We start from the raw sequence: 16,409 nt of genomic DNA on the forward strand, positions 1-16,409 counted from the left end.
CCAATCTGATCAGAGTGGGAGATAGACAGACTGATTGGAGCTGTGTCTGCATTGATGCAAAGCTGTCAATTTAATGGTTGATCTACATCTCTACCCTGACCTATGGTCACATGTGAAGAGGAGGCATGAGCCGACCCTCCTGTAGGCATACCAACTATAGGAGGCGTTGTAGAGGTCAGATGCAGTGTGTCTCGGGCAGTGGGTCAGGGTCTTGACTGTCATTTGCGCTTATTCAATTCAATTCAATTCAATTCAATTCACTTTTATTCATAAAAAATTACTGTGTCCAGGAGAGTGTAAAATGAGAGTCAGTCAAGTCAACGTAATCTAAGAGTTCAGTCTATAAAGTCATCTAAATATTCTGAATACTCAAATATATAAAAGGGTTTCTTGCACATACCTTCAATATACTATGTGCATTTAACTGTTCTAAAATTAAGGAGTAAAACATGATAACGTTTATCACCTGATAACACCTGTAGGCTTTTAAAAAGCAACATTGGTTATTTATTTTCCCATTTTTGGCCACAGCGGTTTTTATTCATGGGGGAAGACATGTGGGCAAACTGGTGACAGGCCAGGACTCAAACCTGCACCACCCGGACCGAAATGCGCCATAAGCATGTGGTCTGTTACAGCCCACAGTTATAGGACGTCAAGACTAAGCTGTGATTTGAAGACTTTTTGGATGCTGTACTCTGCTAATTTAGCAAAGATTATCTATTTGACACATATATTAGATGTTGTGTGCTCATTGTCATTGTGCACACAACGAAATGATCGTTCCAGATCACTCATCACTCATCCAGAGACGAGCATCTGCAGTCATGCAGCCAGAGACTGGTGCTACCGTTAGGCAATGTGGTTTAAGTGTCTTGCCCAAGGACACAACCTGGGCAAAACACACAACCCTCCAGCTGCAAGGCGAGTGCCTACCCACTGCGCCACTGCCACTAATGGAGTAATGGATATCACTGGAGTGTTCTTTAAAGAGAAAAGGGAAGGAAGGTTATATTATCCTCTCTCTCTTTTTAAATTGTATAAATGAAACCCAAGTAAAGAGATTACATTAATATATAATTAAAGCATACTTCACAATAGGCTATTGGACCTTAGGTTTTTAATAATAAAAAAGCTACATGTGCTGAGAACATCTCAAATGTAGATACATGAACAGATTGAAATGAATTGTACTATAATTGTTATAACAAGTAGAAAGCTTTTCTGAGTTTGTTTTTTTCATTTAGGCGGAGGCAAAAACAACTTCAGATTTAAAAAGGTGTATAATAGACTTAATCACACCCATTTTAAAAATGGTTTCAATGAATAAATAAAATAAAACTACAAACCTTAAAATGAGTTAGCTAATCTAACATACACAAATTTGCATCCATAATTTGTGAGCTTTTCATCATTTTTTTAAAAAATTACCTGTTGTTAGTCTTCTCAATAAAATAAAATAGAAGTTTTCAGTCTTGCACGGCCAACCCATGTGGTTTGCCAATGCTGCTGATTAACAATTCATTTGCAGTAAGTTTTGATTGCAATGTTTACTTTTCTATTATTAAATCTCTGCATCAAAGCGTTCTTAATGTCTTTGGTCTTGAAACAGTAGATCACTGGATTAACAACAGGAGTTGTGAGGCTGTACATCATTGTAATAATAACCCGAGCAAGAAGACTGAAATTAAACCCCACAAGGTTAGCGAGATAAACAAAACATCTCGGCACATAGTAAAGGCAGGTAATAAAGATCTGAGGAGCACAAGTGGACAGCACTTTGTGATGCCTCTCAGTGTGAGACATAGTAAGAACAGCTATGATGACAGAAAAATAAGATAATATTATGACTGTTAAAGGAACCAGGAGAGTGACCATTGAATTAGCAACTGCAACACTGTTCACATATGCCACATCATCGCCACATGCCAGCCGAGTTATTGATACATGATCACAGTAACACTGCATGATAATATTTTGGTCACAGTAAGGCAAAGTCAAGGCATGGAACACAGTTCCCAACACACGCATGAATGTTAAAACCCAGCACATGGTACAAGCAACAGACACTGCTTTGTTTGTAAATATAACTGGATATTTGAATGGAAACCCTATGGCAACAAAGCGATCCAAAGCCATCATCAGCAAAATGAAAGAATGAGTAGCTCCCAAAGAATGAACAAAATACATCTGTGTAAAGCAAGCTCCAAATGAAGATATCATGTCTTTCCACCAGTATCTGGCTATGATTTTTGGAAGAGTTACCATGCCGAAGCACATGTCTGTCATTGCAAGGTTAAAAAAGATCACATATATTGGTTTGTGCAGAGTACGCTCACAAATGATTACAGCTATAGTGAAACCATTTCCAATCACAATAGCGAGAAAAACCAGAAGAAGAAGCACAGACACGGGACCATAATATTCAGGAGGAAGTCCAGGAAATCCAGTGATAATAAAATCCTTTATATTGGTAATATTGGTGTATTTCATAGTCATGTATACACAAAAACAACATTAAACCAAAACTAAAATTAAAAAAACAATACTTTAGTCTTAACAAAAACGACACAAACTTTGAGCACAGTTGGATATTCAATTGGAATAATGATTCATTATCTCTGCTCTTATCACCTCTAAGTCTGAAAGAACATGATGTTCTTACAACAGCAGTCTTTTATATTGTAAAAGTTTTCAGTAGTCTGGTCTAATGAGAATGATGCAGTGAAGAAAACTCAGAGGAAACAACTCCCATGTGATGAAAGGTCTATATTGTTGACTGTCAGAACTTCTCTGTGTAATACTAAAAAAAATATTTCTTTAAAGCAAGTAACCAAAGAAGAAATTTCAGTGTAATGTTATTTTATATAAATCACAACAAAAGCTCACCTCAATGGGCATTATATTGTAGGCTAAAGACCATACAATAATAACAACAGTCAAAATGAGGTGCTGCGCAGATCAGCTGTGTGGCATCATGGGATACATGTTCAACCTGAGCTTGAAGCTGGGGAAAGTACCACAATTGTGGAAGACCTCCTGTGTGGTACTGGTACCAAAGACCAAACATCCAAAGGATCTTAGCAGCTACAGGCCGGTAGCCCTGACATCGCATCTAATGAAGACCCTCGAGAGGCTGGTCCTCAACCATCTACGCCTCATGGTGTCGTCTTCGTTGGACCCGCTGCAGTTCGCCTACCGGCCTGGCATCGGGGTGGATGACGCCATCATCTACCTCCTGCACTGAGCTCTGACCCACCTGGAGAAGCCTGGAAGCACTGTGAGGATCATGTTCTTTGATTTCTCCAGTGCTTTTAACACCATCCAGCCAGGACTTCTGAGAGACAAGCTGGAACTGTCAGGAGTGGACCACCACATCTCCGAGTGGATACTGGACTACCTCACTGACCGCCCACAGTACGTGAGGACACAGGGCTGTGTCTCTGACAGGCTGGTCTGCAGTACGGGGGCCCCACAGGGAACTGTGCTGGCACCGTTCCTCTTCACCCTCTACACTGCAGACTTCTCCATCAACTCCCCACGCTGCCATCTGCAGAAGTTCTCTGACGACTCTGCCATAGTTGGCCTCATCACAGGTGAGGATGACTCAGAGTACAGACAGTGGACTCAGGACTTTGTGGACTGGTGCCAGGGGAACCACCTCCTGATCAACGCCGCTAAAACCAAGGAGCTGGTGGTGGATTTCCGCAGGCGCAGACCCACCACACGGACACCGGTGAACATCCAGGGAGTGGACATTGAGATAGTGGACTCTTATAAGTACCTGGGTGTTCACCTAAACAATAAACTGGACTGGACTCATAACACTGATGCGCTCTACAGGAAGGGTCAGAGCAGACTCTACCTGCTGAGAAGGCTGAGGTCTTTTGGAGTGCAGGGGACACTCCTGAAGACCTTCTATGACTCTGTGGTGGCATCAGCCATCTTCTATGCAGCAGTATGTTGGAGCAGCAGCTTATCTACAGCTGAGAGGAAGAGGATAGACAAGCTCATCAGGAAAGCCAGCTCTGTCCTAGGATGTCCTCTCGACTCAGTGCAGGTGGTGGGAGACAGAAGGACTCTGACCAAAATAACATCACTGATGGACAAGGTCTCCCATCCCATGCATGAAACTGTTGCTGAGCTGGAGAGCTCCTTCAGTGACAGACTGCTGCATCCTAAATGCACAAAGGAGCGTTACCGCAGATCCTTCCTCCCAGCAGCTGTAAGACTTTATAACCATCACTGCTCCCAACAAAAACCACAATAGCCTACACAATGTAGGATAATATATAATATACTGTAAATAGTCCGGCCTGTTAAGGTTCAACACACAGGCACATCATGTACATTGTATATAGTGTTATTATTATTAGTAGTATTAAGGTTAATATTGTTTGTTGATTTTATATATATTCTTTTCTTAATAGTGTGAATTATTATATCTTTATTTATATTTATAATAACTGCGGCTGCTGTTACACCCAAATTTCCCCTCTGTGGGACAATAAAGGCTGTTTCTTCTTCTTCTTCTTAAATTACCCCCTTGAGCAAGCACTTGATGACAGTGGGAAGAAAAATAAGCAAATGCATGAATTATTTTTTCAGCATCACTCTGAGATAGGATGTTTCTAATTTTAGAAATGTTCAGCAAATGCAAAAAAGCAGTCCTACATTAATATGTGCAAAGACATGTCCTGATCACAAAGGACTCCAAGATCCCTCACAGTGTTACTAGAGGCCAAAATAAAGCTATCCAGTGTAAGTATTTGGTGAGACACCATGTTTCTAAGGTTTGTAGGTGTCATGTCCTGGGCCAGTGGCCCAGGGTTTTATGTTCTTTTGGTGCTATTTCAGTTTTATTCTCGGATTGTGTTTTGCTCTCTTCTGTATTCCTGTTTTTCTCTAGTCCCTTGTTTCCCTGTGTCAAGTCTACATGTACCTGGTCTAGTCACTTCCTGTTTTATTTTTGATAATTGTCTGGTCCATGTCTGTTGTCTTCAGTTTTGCTTCCCCCTGTCTACATAATCAGCATCACCTGTGTTCCCACCTGTTTCCTCTTCCCTCATCAGCCCTTCTGTGTATTTAAGTCCTGTGTTTTCTCTGCCTGTCGTCGTGTCGTCATCGTTTGCTCCCCGGCTGTGTACCTCCCGTGTTCTTCCTGGTTTTCTGTTCACGTCTATTTATGTTTCAGTTTTGTGGTTTTTTACTCCTGGCGTTACCCTGCACTACGCCTAATAAAGACTGTTTTCCTTACCTCATCTGCCTTGGGGTCCCCTTCCTGCCTGCCACACAGTTGATACATGACAGTAGGGCCAAGTACAATAACTTCAGTTTCATCTGAATTTGGGAAATTAGAGGTCATCCAAGCCTTTGAGTCTTTCAGACATTCCTGCAGTTTAGCTAATTGATGTGTGTCATCGGGCATCGTGGATAGATAGAGCTGGGTTTCATCTGTATAACTATGAAAATGTATGCAATGCTTTCTAATGATACTGCCTAACAGAAGCCCGTATAGTGTTTATAGAATTGGTCCTAGCGCAGAACCCTGTGGAACTCCACTTTAGTGTGTGAAGAACAAATAGGACTCTATTAGATAAGTATGATTCAAACCACTGCAGTGCAGTACCCTTAATATTTATGGCACGCTCTAATCTCTGTAATAAAATATTATGGTAAACAGTACTGAATGCTGCACTGAGCTCTAACAAGACAAGCACAGATATGAGTCCACAGTCAGAAGCCATAAGAAGCTCATTTGTAACCTTCATAAATGCTGTTTCTGCGCTATGATAAATTCTGAAACCTGACTGACACTCTTCAAATAAACCGTTCTTCTGCGGATGATCAGATGGCTGTTTTACAACTACTCTGTTAAGCATTTTTTGAGAGAAAAGGAAGGCTGAAAAATGGCCGATAATTAGCTAAGACAGCTGGGTCAAGTGATGGCTTCTTAAGTAACAGTCTAATTACTGTCATCTTAAAAGCCTACATAGCCAACTAATAAAGATAGATGGATCACATTTAACTCCTCCGTGAATAACCACCTTATTGTGGTGGAAGGGTTTGTGTGTCACAGTAATCCCAGGAGCAATGTTGTCTGGGGGTTTTGCCCCCTGGTAGGGTCTGTCACAGCAAATTGGTCCTGGGTGAGGGGCCAGACAAAGAATTATTCCAGTGACCCCTTTGGAAGATACACCAAGGGAACTGTTTACCCTGGTCAGGATAGGGTTACTGGGGCCCCACCCTGGAGCCAAACCTGGGGAGGGAGCTCGAGGGAGACTCACGTCTGGTGCCCAGGCATTAGCCCATGGTGCCTGTCTGGGTGCAGCCCAAACAGAAGGCAAGGGCCCGCCCTCCTGTAGGCCCACCACCCACAGGAGGCATCATAGATGTTGAGTATAGTGTGTGTTGGGTGATAGCCAAGGGCAGAGGGACTAGCGGACTGATCACTGGCTATTGAGACTTGCTATTGAGACACAGAATGTAACCTCTCTGGTGGTGAAGGGGCCTGAGCTAGTGCGTGAGTCTGAGAGATACCAGCTAGATATAGTCAGACTTGCCTCAATGTATGGCCCGGGCTCTGGAACCAGTCTCCTGTGCGGAAAATGATGCTCTGCTCACGCAGTTTATAGTGCAGGTGGGGCGCTGCCGACTACAACTGAGGCCATAGTTGGGCGGTGGAAGAAATACTTTGACAACCTCCTAAATCCCACTGACACATTTCTGTAATGGAAGCAGAGTCACCCATCACTTGGGGTGAGGTCACTGAGGTATTTAAACAACTCCTTGGTGGCAGGGTACCTGGGGTGGATTCACCTTGAGTTCCTGAAGACTCTGGATGTTGCAGAGCTATCTTTGTTGACATGCCTCTGCAACATTGCATGGTGATCTAGGGCAGTGCCACTGGATTGGCAGACCAGGGTGGTGGTCCCCATCTTTAAGAAGGGGGACCAGAGAGTATGCTCTAACTATCGGGATCACACTCCTCAGCCTCTCCAGTAAGGTCTATGCCAGGTGCTAAAAAAGAGGGTCCATAGTTGAATGTTAGATCCAAGAGGAACAATTTGGTTTTCGTCCTGGTCTTGGAATGCTGGACCAGCTCTTTGTCTTCTCAAGGGTATTAGAATGTGTGTGTGTGGGACTTTGCCCATTCCGTCTACATGTGTTTTGTGGACTTGGAGAAGGCATTTGACCACATCCCTTGGGGTATCCTGTGGGGGATACTGGGGAAGTATGGGATGTCTGGTCATTTAGTCCCTGTACAACCGTAGTGAGAGCTTGGTCAGTATTGCTGGCAATAAGTCGGACTCATTTCCTGTGGGTGTTGCACTTCACCAGGCCTGCTCTTTGTTATATAATTTTTATGAACAGAACTTCTTGGGTGTTCTGTTAACTGTAATTTCCCCATTGTGGGACTAATAAAGGTATTCATATTCGTATTCATATTCGTATTTTTGGTGGAAGGCTTCTGCCTTGGTGTCCTCAGAATCTCATCTCTGCTTTTTGATGATGCAGTCCTTTTGGCTTCATCAGGCGGTGGCCTCCAGCTCGCAGTGGAACAGTTTGGAGCCGCGTGTGAAGCAGCTGGCATAAGAATTTGCCCCTCTAAGTCTGAGGCCATGGTCCTCACCCGGAAAAGGTGGAGTGCCCACTATGGCTCAGGGACGGGTTGCTGCCCCAGGAGGATGGGGTAGAAGTATCTCAGGGTCTTGTTCACGAGTGATGGGAGAAGGGAGCAGGAGATTGACAGATGGATTGGGGCTGCGTCTGCAGTGATGTGGACACTGCACCGGTTTGTTGTAGTAAAGATGGAGCTGAGCGTGTAACAATCAATTTATACAGCTTCTCAAGTGTGTTGTCTGAAAACCTTATTAATAATTGTTATGGCTTTATGTTATGTACTGTTAAAAATTGTAAACCCTGTAGACTGTGAATGTCAAAGAATATGGAGGCATAACAAGAGGCTGCATGCATGTCTGTGTTTAATTCTTTGTGTGTCTGTATAAGTCCAGAATCACATACACAGTTAACAATAGTCTGATCAGTAACAATTGTTAGTCCATATCTAAGACATCACCTAGTATTTTATAATTACAAGATGGTTACAAAGAAGCAGAGTACATTTTACATGTTTTAAACATTAAATGACATGGATACTAATGTTATAATTACTTATTTGAAGAACAAAATGAGAAAGAAAATGTGTTGTTTACCCATCTAAATGTGTATATGCTTTAAACAACAACAGTACCAACAAAAATAGCCATCTCATGTCCGTTTATAAATATGTGTTCAAGTGGAAATGTGTAAGCATTTTCAGTGAGAAGATAAATCGATTCATTCTCATTTCATACCCCTGATGTTTCATGATATGGGTCACTTAGGTTGCAAAGCATATTTTTACAGCATAGATTTTGACCATTATACTTTGTATGAGAAGTGACACTTTCCAAACAATTTTCCATGGTCATTATGTATGAAAAATGTGCACAAAAAAGAAATAATGGGGTTGGGATTTAGATTTGAGAGGGAAATAGTTGAAAAGAAACTGGATGATGAAGATAGTGTTACTTTCACAGAAGTGTCTGGGAAAGGTAAATCCTGCTTTTGGCTTATCAGGTGCATACTAATTCACTTCTCAGAGTTAAATATTAAGGGGAAAGTTTTATCTCAATTCCAATTTTCGCTTTTTGCAGCCTCTTCATCAAAGTGTGCTTAATGTCTTTAGTCTTGAAACAATATATGACTGGATTCAGAGCAGCTGGAAGAAGACTATACAGCAATATTAACACAATCCGAATATCTAAGCTGAAAGAAAATCCAACAGTGGTAGCCACATAAACAAAACATCTGGGTAGGTAAAAGAGACATGTGATGAATATTTGTGGAGTACAAGTGGATAAGGTTCTTTTGCGCCCTGCATCACTGGACATTTTCAAAATAACCACAATAACAGAAATGTAGGAAAACAAAATGAATGCAAGAGGAAGCAAAAGACAAAACATGGCTACACACAGTGAAGTGACTACAACAATTCTAACATTCTCTCCACATGCCTGGCTTGTTATAGATATGTGGTCGCAGTAGCATTGAGCAATGATGTTTGATTTACAGAAAGACAAAGTTAGGGCATGGAGTACAATAGCTACCATCAAAGGCAGAGGTATGAACCAAGCAAACCCACACAGCACAGATATGATTTTGTTTGTAACTAGAACAGGATAACGGAGAGGAATACAAATTGCAATAAATCGATCAAGAGCCATTACCAACAAGATGAAAGACACAGCTGATCCCAAATAATGAACAAAAAACATCTGAGTAAAACAACCATAAAATGAAATAGTGCCATTATCAAACCAATACCTATATATGATATTTGGCAGTGTCAAAGTGCCGAATGTTAAATCGTTCAGTGCCAGGTGACAAAAGACCAGATATGTTGGTTTTTGCAGGGACTTTTCATAAGCAACAAATGATAGAATGAAAATGTTTCCCACTGCAATAGCTAAGTAAATGAAAAAAAGCAGAGCTGATACAGGTCCATAATACTGTGGTGAAAGTCCTGGAAATCCAAGGATGAGGAAACTTTTCATCCTTGTAACATTGGTGATCATAATTTCAGCTACAAATAAAATTTCATAAGAACAAAAATGTAAATTACAGAACTGAAAGGTAAAATTACTTAGACCTTTGAAATATTTACAGAATATACTAACATGCAATATAATGTAGTAGATATTTAAAAAAGAATGTTTCATTTAGTATCCCATGATCGAATTATTTTGATGCTCTCCCTTACACTTTGAATCTACCTCTTGCCTTTTTCTGATTGCAACTCTATATTCTAAACTCTAGTGTCTGGGTGGCAGGCAGCATCCACCTTTTATGAAGCCTGACCTGTATCCTCAGTGGGACAGCTTTCTTTTTTCCTGTCAAGCTGGTTTGTAATCCATTTTCCTTGGCCAGAATGTCCCCAAGTGCTGTTTTCTAAAGATTTAGGGGTGCACTGACTCTGAAATTCTGTGCCAAGAATTTAATTCTGAAGACATTTGTACTAGGGATGGCACGATACCACTTTTTTATGTCCGATACCGATATTTTACATTTGGATATCGGCCTAAACCGATATAAATCCGATATTTAAAATTGATCCAGGCATTTAAAAACATAAAAACAGAATTTTTTTAAAAAAGAAGTCAACAGTCTCTCACACAACAAAATCAAAGTCTTTTAGTTGTCCCACATACAAGACTAAGGACCAGGGCGGGCAGAGCTTTTTAGGCAGTGGCACCAAAGCTCTGGAACTGTTTACCACTCCAGCTCCATTTAGCTGACTCTGTGGCATCATTTAAAAAATAGTTGAAAACTTTTCTGTTTAACCACGCTTTCTGGTTTCTGACTTTATTTTTATTCTTTTTCTTTTAATATGGTAATGTTATTATGTTTTTAACATAGTGTTTTCTGGGGGGGGGGGGGGGGGGGGGGGGGGTGATATTGTGTTTTAATTATTGTACAGCGCTTTTCTGGACATAGATGGCTTCTTTCACTCCTCTTTCAGAGGAGTGGACATAGATGGACATAGATGGCTTCTTTCACTCCTCTGAAAAGAAGCCATCTATGGACATAGATGGCTTCTTTCACTCCTCTGAAAAGAAGCCATCTATGGACATAGATGGCTTCTTTCACTCCTCTGAAAGAAGCCATCTATGTCCATCTATGTCCACTCCTCTGAAAGAGGAGTGAAAGAAGCCATCTATGTCCACTGTGAACAACCATCATTGAACAGAGGAGGTGGATTACGTCACCAACTTTCCCCCGCTTACAGTGCTGTCCTGAGCTCCCTTCCCAGACGTCTCAACCCCCATTCACACCTTTGTTCCAGTGACCTCAATAGGCCACAGGAAACAATGGAGCGGAGTCCTAAATTGGTTTCAACTGAAACCACTGATTAAATATGACCCACGCCCCCTTCACACCTGGGCACATGTGTTCAAGCACATGATCAATAGAGGGTCATAACCACCTCCAGGGGACTACGCCCACAGGGGTTTAAATACCTGGGTCTCTCCACCATTTGGTTGAGAACTGAAGAAGCCTTTCGGATGAGAGGTGAAACGTCTTCAAGAAACAAAAAGAAGTCCAGTCGCCTTTTTCAAGCTCCAGAGACTACTATGACCTGGATAACTGAGAATCTACACAGACATCTGAGGGGGTTGTTTTCTAACTCCTGATCCCCCACTCCATTCCAGTAGGTGGCGGTAATGCAGCTCTAAGCTGGTTTGGTCAACCGCAAACCCACAAGAAGAACAAGACGACTGAGCCCTGTAATGCAGCTAATGTGAGCGAAACGTTATTTAATGTATCGGATTACGTTTTTTTATTTCTTTCCGATATCCGATCCAGTAATTTAGGCCAGTATCGGACCGATACTGATACTGAATATCGGATCGGCGCATCCCTAATTTGTACTAAAGGAGAGTGTACATGAAAGAGTCAAAATGTGTGCGGCTGAGCTATCATGCACTTGTAGATTAGACAGTGAAACAAAGCTGAGACTTGATTTTAGGCATGCAGTAGTAAGCACTCCAGCCTTGCAACAAGAAAGTTTCTGTTTCAAACTTTCTAGTTGGCTGGGGCTTTTCTGTGTGGAGTTTGTGTTCTCCTTATGCCTGTATGGGTTTTCTCTGGGTGTTCTGGTTTCCTCCTACAGTCCAAAGCAGGCAGGATGTGATGACGGCATGAATGAGAATTTCAGTTGCAGAGTCTAAAAGTATTGGCGGGAGCCTGGAGATGTCCTTCAGGTGGTAGAAGCTGCGTATCACTTGGCCTGCTGGTACCCATCTGCTGCCTCCAGAGTCCCACAGACTAATCAAGTCCATTATGACTTTTTCTTCAACTTGATGGGGCCCTTCACCTCCAGTGTCTATTATCTAGTTCCAGAATTTCCACCACAACAGGCACCAACAACCCTGCAACTGAGCAAAAAAGGAGTTGCGGAACAGCAGCCCCAGCCTCCCTCAGCATGCTATCAAAGTTCTGCTGGAGGTGGGAGTTGAAGATCTGGCAGACTGAGCTCTCTGCCAGGTGTTCCCACTGCATCCACTCTATATGTTTAGGTGTGCCAGGTCTGTTCACCAGGTGGTGATGAGTTGAAAGCTCAGCTCCTCTCTTCACCTGAGTGTCCACAACATACAGCTGCAGATCTGATAATCTGTCCTGGTGCCACATGCACTTATGGACATGTTTGAACATGGTGTTCATTATGGACAAACTGTGGTTTGCACAGAAGTCCAATAACAAAACATCACTCGGGTTCGGATCAGGCAGGTCGTTCCTCACTGTCATTGCCCACATGAGCATTGAAAACTCCACCTTACAGGCAGCAAGTTGAGGGGACACAAGTATACCCACCCCAGCTTGCTGCCTCTCACCAAGGGCAACTCCAGACTGGAACAGAGTCCAGCCCCTCTCCAGGAGACTGGTTCCAGAGTCCAGGCCATGTGTTGAGGTGAGTCCGACTATATCTAGCCTGTATCTCTCAGACTCACGCACTAGCTCAGGCTTCTTCACCAGCTGAGAGGTGACATTCTGTGTCCTGGTAGCCAGCCTCAATTGCCAGTGATCGGTCCACCGGGGCCTCTGCCCTTGGCCGCCGCCCGATACATATTGCACCTGACCCCTACGACGCGTCTAAAACAGTCTAAAACTTAAAATATTTTAATCAGCATTATGAATCTGAATGGCCAGAATACAGCAACGTTTTCCTTACATTAAATAGAATATAAAATTATATATATATTTTTTTAAATTTTTGAAAAGAAATATAATTAAAAAAACACTGCATAAACTGCGCAGTGTGTCCAGTTTCTCAGCAAAAAAAGAGCAGCTGCAAACACAATGGTGGAGACTTAGTCTGATTTTTTTTGGCAACATTGAAAGTGGCATAATTTCCCTTTTTGTATTTGCACCTCTTGCAGGTCCCCGAAGCTGCAGGTTTAATGCATTAAGATGCTTCATTATATTGCAGAGAAAGGCCGACTCACCAAGCCAACTTTTATCCGGGAGCCCTGCTTAGACTTTTATTTTGCTTTCTATGAATCGACAGATTTCCTCAGACAGCTCATGGCACCTGTGTGATAAGGCACACCACCAAATTCAGAAGGTATTTCCTCCAGAAAAGACAGAAACTGACAGTGATTTAAAGCTTTGCCTCTGCACTGTCTGTGTTACGGTGCTTATGACGTGTTCTGTCTTTAGGACTTTGCTGCGCAGCGTTTCCAGGTGTGTGAGCAGTGATGCACTGTCAGCTCACCTGTGCAGGTCTCCCTCTGCATCTTCTCCTGCATCCATTCCACCAATCCGCTCTTTCCCACACATCGCAGCCGAGGAAAAGAGACACACGGTTTACCTCTGATGTCAGCGATCAGGTCCTCTGCCTCCCACGTTTGGAAAACCTCTGTTTTCCACTTTTCGCTTGGCCATTTTTTGGGGGTCTGGGTAGCTTAGATGTCACTGTAAAAAGCACTGACCGATGTTTTTATCAGCTGATCACTGATCAATGTGTCATTAGCAACACGGGAAAAAGGGTTAGTGGGTCTTGGCCTGTGTGGCATCTGTTGCAGTGCATTGCTGGATTTGTAGTATAAGTGGTGGGAGCGCTACTTACCCGCGGGCCATTAATAATAGCCATATGAAATCATCTGGCAGGCCACATATAATATGGCAAGCAGGATCTGACCCGCGGGCCTTGAGACTGACACATGTGCCCTACAGGAATGCAGGCCCATATCTTCCCTTCGGGCTACTGCCCAGCCACCAGATGTTCTCCTTCAAGCTCCCTCCCCAGGCCTGGCTCCAGGGTGGGGCCCCATTAAACCTATCCCAGGCAAGGTAAACTCTGTGGAGAGACATCATGGTAAACTGTTCCCTTGATGCAGGGGAGTAAATAACAAATTTACTCCCCACTGCTTTGTAATCAATTTCTGTAAGAGTTTTTTCAGGGAATACTATTAAATGTTCAGGTTCTGTGATCAAAGATGTCGGTGAGCTCATTTGAGAGAAGCCAGCTGAGTCCAATAATAGATGTAGTTCTGAGGCTGTCATTTTCAGCATCTAGGTGGATGTTAAAATCACCAGCTGTAATTATTTTATCTGAACTGACCACTAAATCAGATATAAAGTCTGAGAATTGTGTCCAAGGGTTTCAAATGAATTCAAACTTTGTCTAGGTCTATTGTTAATAATCTGGAGTAGAAGATTGCTGCTAGTCCTCCCCCCATCTCTGAGACACCGTATTTACCTCCATAGGCTCGCCACAAGAGTGCATCCTTTGACTGTTACTTATTTTCATGTAGCCTTATGAATTCAGGAGCACTCACAGACACAGCTGTTCAAACACTGTGTTGATGTGTGAATTTAGCAGTTCACTATCAGTTGAGAAGAGGCCTCTCTAAGTCTCAACAAGGTACTTATTATGATTTTAGGTGTAAAAGGGATGAAGCTAAAGAGTGGACCACACTACCAATTTTTAAATGATACACAAAACTGGACAGAATTTGTGATGAGCACCTAATAGAGGAGAAAAAGGGAAACTATTGTAAAAGTAGGGAACATTTAATTTATATAGCACTTTCCATAGATAGAAAAAATCACAAGTGATTCTTTTTTATCCCCATTTCCCACAAAATACTGACTGCTGAATATCAATCTTTATAGTATATATATTGTAACATTACTTAATTATTACTTATTACTTAATATTGCTTAAATAATTCAAACACACACACACACACACACACACACATTATATATATATAGACACACACACACACACACTTGGATATTAGTTGACAGTAAAGTTCTGGTACTTGTGGGTTTATTATTATATTAAGATATTGTGAATTCTAAGTTCACCCTATTTGGATAAGGACAGAGCTCCACTCATGCTCTGACACTAACTTGAAAGATCTCTGCAGTAAATTCTGGGGTCAATAGAAGCAACAGTTATATTCAATCACATGTCATAAAATGCAAAATTTCTTAACATTGTCTTCTCCATACCCCACAACGGATACCACTGAAAATCAAATAATGCCTACCCAGCAAAAGACTCCTTAATGCTACACAAGAAGCCTTTTGCCTCTCTGTTATGTCCCTTGGCATAAATTGAGGCCTGTGTAAAAGAGGTGATATTTATTAGCTACTAATAGTTGCAATCTGCATTTTTTGTGCTACAGTTCTTTTGCAGAATAGTTTCAATAAGCTATCTCTCATGTCCTTAGCTCTTAAACAGTATATGAGTGGATTGATCATTGGGGGGGAAAGGCTGTAGACCATGATGATCACTACTCGCACATCAGCACTAAATGTAATACCAACATTGCTGGCTAAATATACAAAACATCTGGGTAAATAATAGAGGGAGATTATTATCAGCTGAGTGCTACAAGTGGACAGTGATTTCAGGCGACCCTGCACATTTGCTATCTTGTAAACTGCTATAATTATGGCACAATATGAAAAAATTATAAACGCCAGAGGCCCCAATAGTGCAACCATGGCAAATATGAAAGCAGGAACGGCATAAGGTGCCCTGTCAGTGCATGCCAACATTGTTATGCCAATATGATCACAGTAGCACTGACTGATTATGTTCGAAGCACAGTAAGGAAGAGGATATGCCCTTATAACTAACATCAGAGGACATGCCTTAGCAGTAATCCATGCAGTAATACTCAGAATTAAAATATTAGATGTTGTGAGAAGATGTGGATATCTGAGAGGATGGCAGATAGCCAAATACCTGTCTAAAGCCATCTGAAAGAGAATATAAGAATTAACTGTACCAAGATAGTGAACAAAGTACATTTGGACAAAACAGGCAGTAAATGAAATGCTCCCTGACTGAAACCAATATTTGGTTATGATCTTGGGTAAAGTGGTTGTGCTAAAGAGAACGTCGCATACACTCAGATTTAGAATGATATAATACATTGGCTTATGAAGGCTGCGGTCAGTTGCAAATAAAAAAATAACTGTAGCATTTGCAATCATAGTTACCAAATATACCAAAAACAATGCAGCTGAGACAAGACCATAGTACTCTTGATGAAGTCCAGGGAATCCAGTAAGGATGAACTCAGTCACAATGCTTTGATTTTGCTGAGCCATGACGGGTCAGGAACTTCCTGAAAACACTGGTAAACATACAATGCTTGAGATAAAACAGTTAAGCCTCATTTACATGATGACATTTAAACTCAGAGTACAGTGCAACATGTAATGAACCAGTTTATCCAACTGTAATTGTACTCTAAACTATATCAAAGCATTTCATGCATCTATATTTTTAATATTATAAATTATTATTTTAAAATCCTGTTTTCATTTATTTCTTTTAGCAG

At 41.7% G+C, this 16,409-nt stretch overlaps 3 protein-coding genes across 3 annotated transcripts; all 3 read right to left on the bottom strand.

Annotated features, from left to right (window-relative positions):
- Positions 1-1,521: 1,521 nt before the first annotated feature.
- LOC115791040 (olfactory receptor 1500-like) lies at positions 1,522-2,499 on the bottom strand. The gene has a single exon (XM_030745125.1). The coding sequence runs from the start codon at positions 2,497-2,499 to the stop codon at positions 1,522-1,524; it is 978 nt and encodes a 325-aa protein (XP_030600985.1).
- Positions 2,500-8,044: 5,545 nt separating this feature from the next.
- Positions 8,045-9,620, bottom strand: LOC115790371 (olfactory receptor 52E8-like). The gene is made up of 2 exons (XM_030744209.1): positions 8,669-9,620; positions 8,045-8,070 (listed from the first exon to the last, which is right to left on the bottom strand). Exons 1-2 carry the CDS (start codon positions 9,618-9,620, stop codon positions 8,045-8,047), a joined length of 978 nt encoding a protein of 325 aa, XP_030600069.1.
- A 5,581-nt stretch (positions 9,621-15,201) lies between these two features.
- On the bottom strand, positions 15,202-16,176 carry LOC115790372 (olfactory receptor 2AT4-like). Its single transcript, XM_030744210.1, has one exon. It carries the CDS (start codon positions 16,174-16,176, stop codon positions 15,202-15,204), a length of 975 nt encoding a protein of 324 aa, XP_030600070.1.
- Between the last annotated feature and the right edge of the window lie 233 nt (positions 16,177-16,409).

Source organism: Archocentrus centrarchus, chromosome 13 (genome assembly GCF_007364275.1).
Source record: "Archocentrus centrarchus isolate MPI-CPG fArcCen1 chromosome 13, fArcCen1, whole genome shotgun sequence".
Lineage (NCBI taxonomy): Eukaryota > Metazoa > Chordata > Actinopteri > Cichliformes > Cichlidae > Archocentrus > Archocentrus centrarchus.

Coding starts and splice junctions, on each gene's coding strand:
- LOC115791040 (XM_030745125.1), bottom strand. CDS start 2,499: ATGACTATGAAATACACCAATATTACCAATATAAAGGATTTTATTATC.
- LOC115790371 (XM_030744209.1), bottom strand. CDS start 9,620: ATGATCACCAATGTTACAAGGATGAAAAGTTTCCTCATCCTTGGATTT. Junction 8,071..8,668: donor GAAAATTGGAATTGAGATAA/AACTTTCCCCTT, acceptor AGGTGATGTCTT/AGATATGGACTAACAATTGT.
- LOC115790372 (XM_030744210.1), bottom strand. CDS start 16,176: ATGGCTCAGCAAAATCAAAGCATTGTGACTGAGTTCATCCTTACTGGA.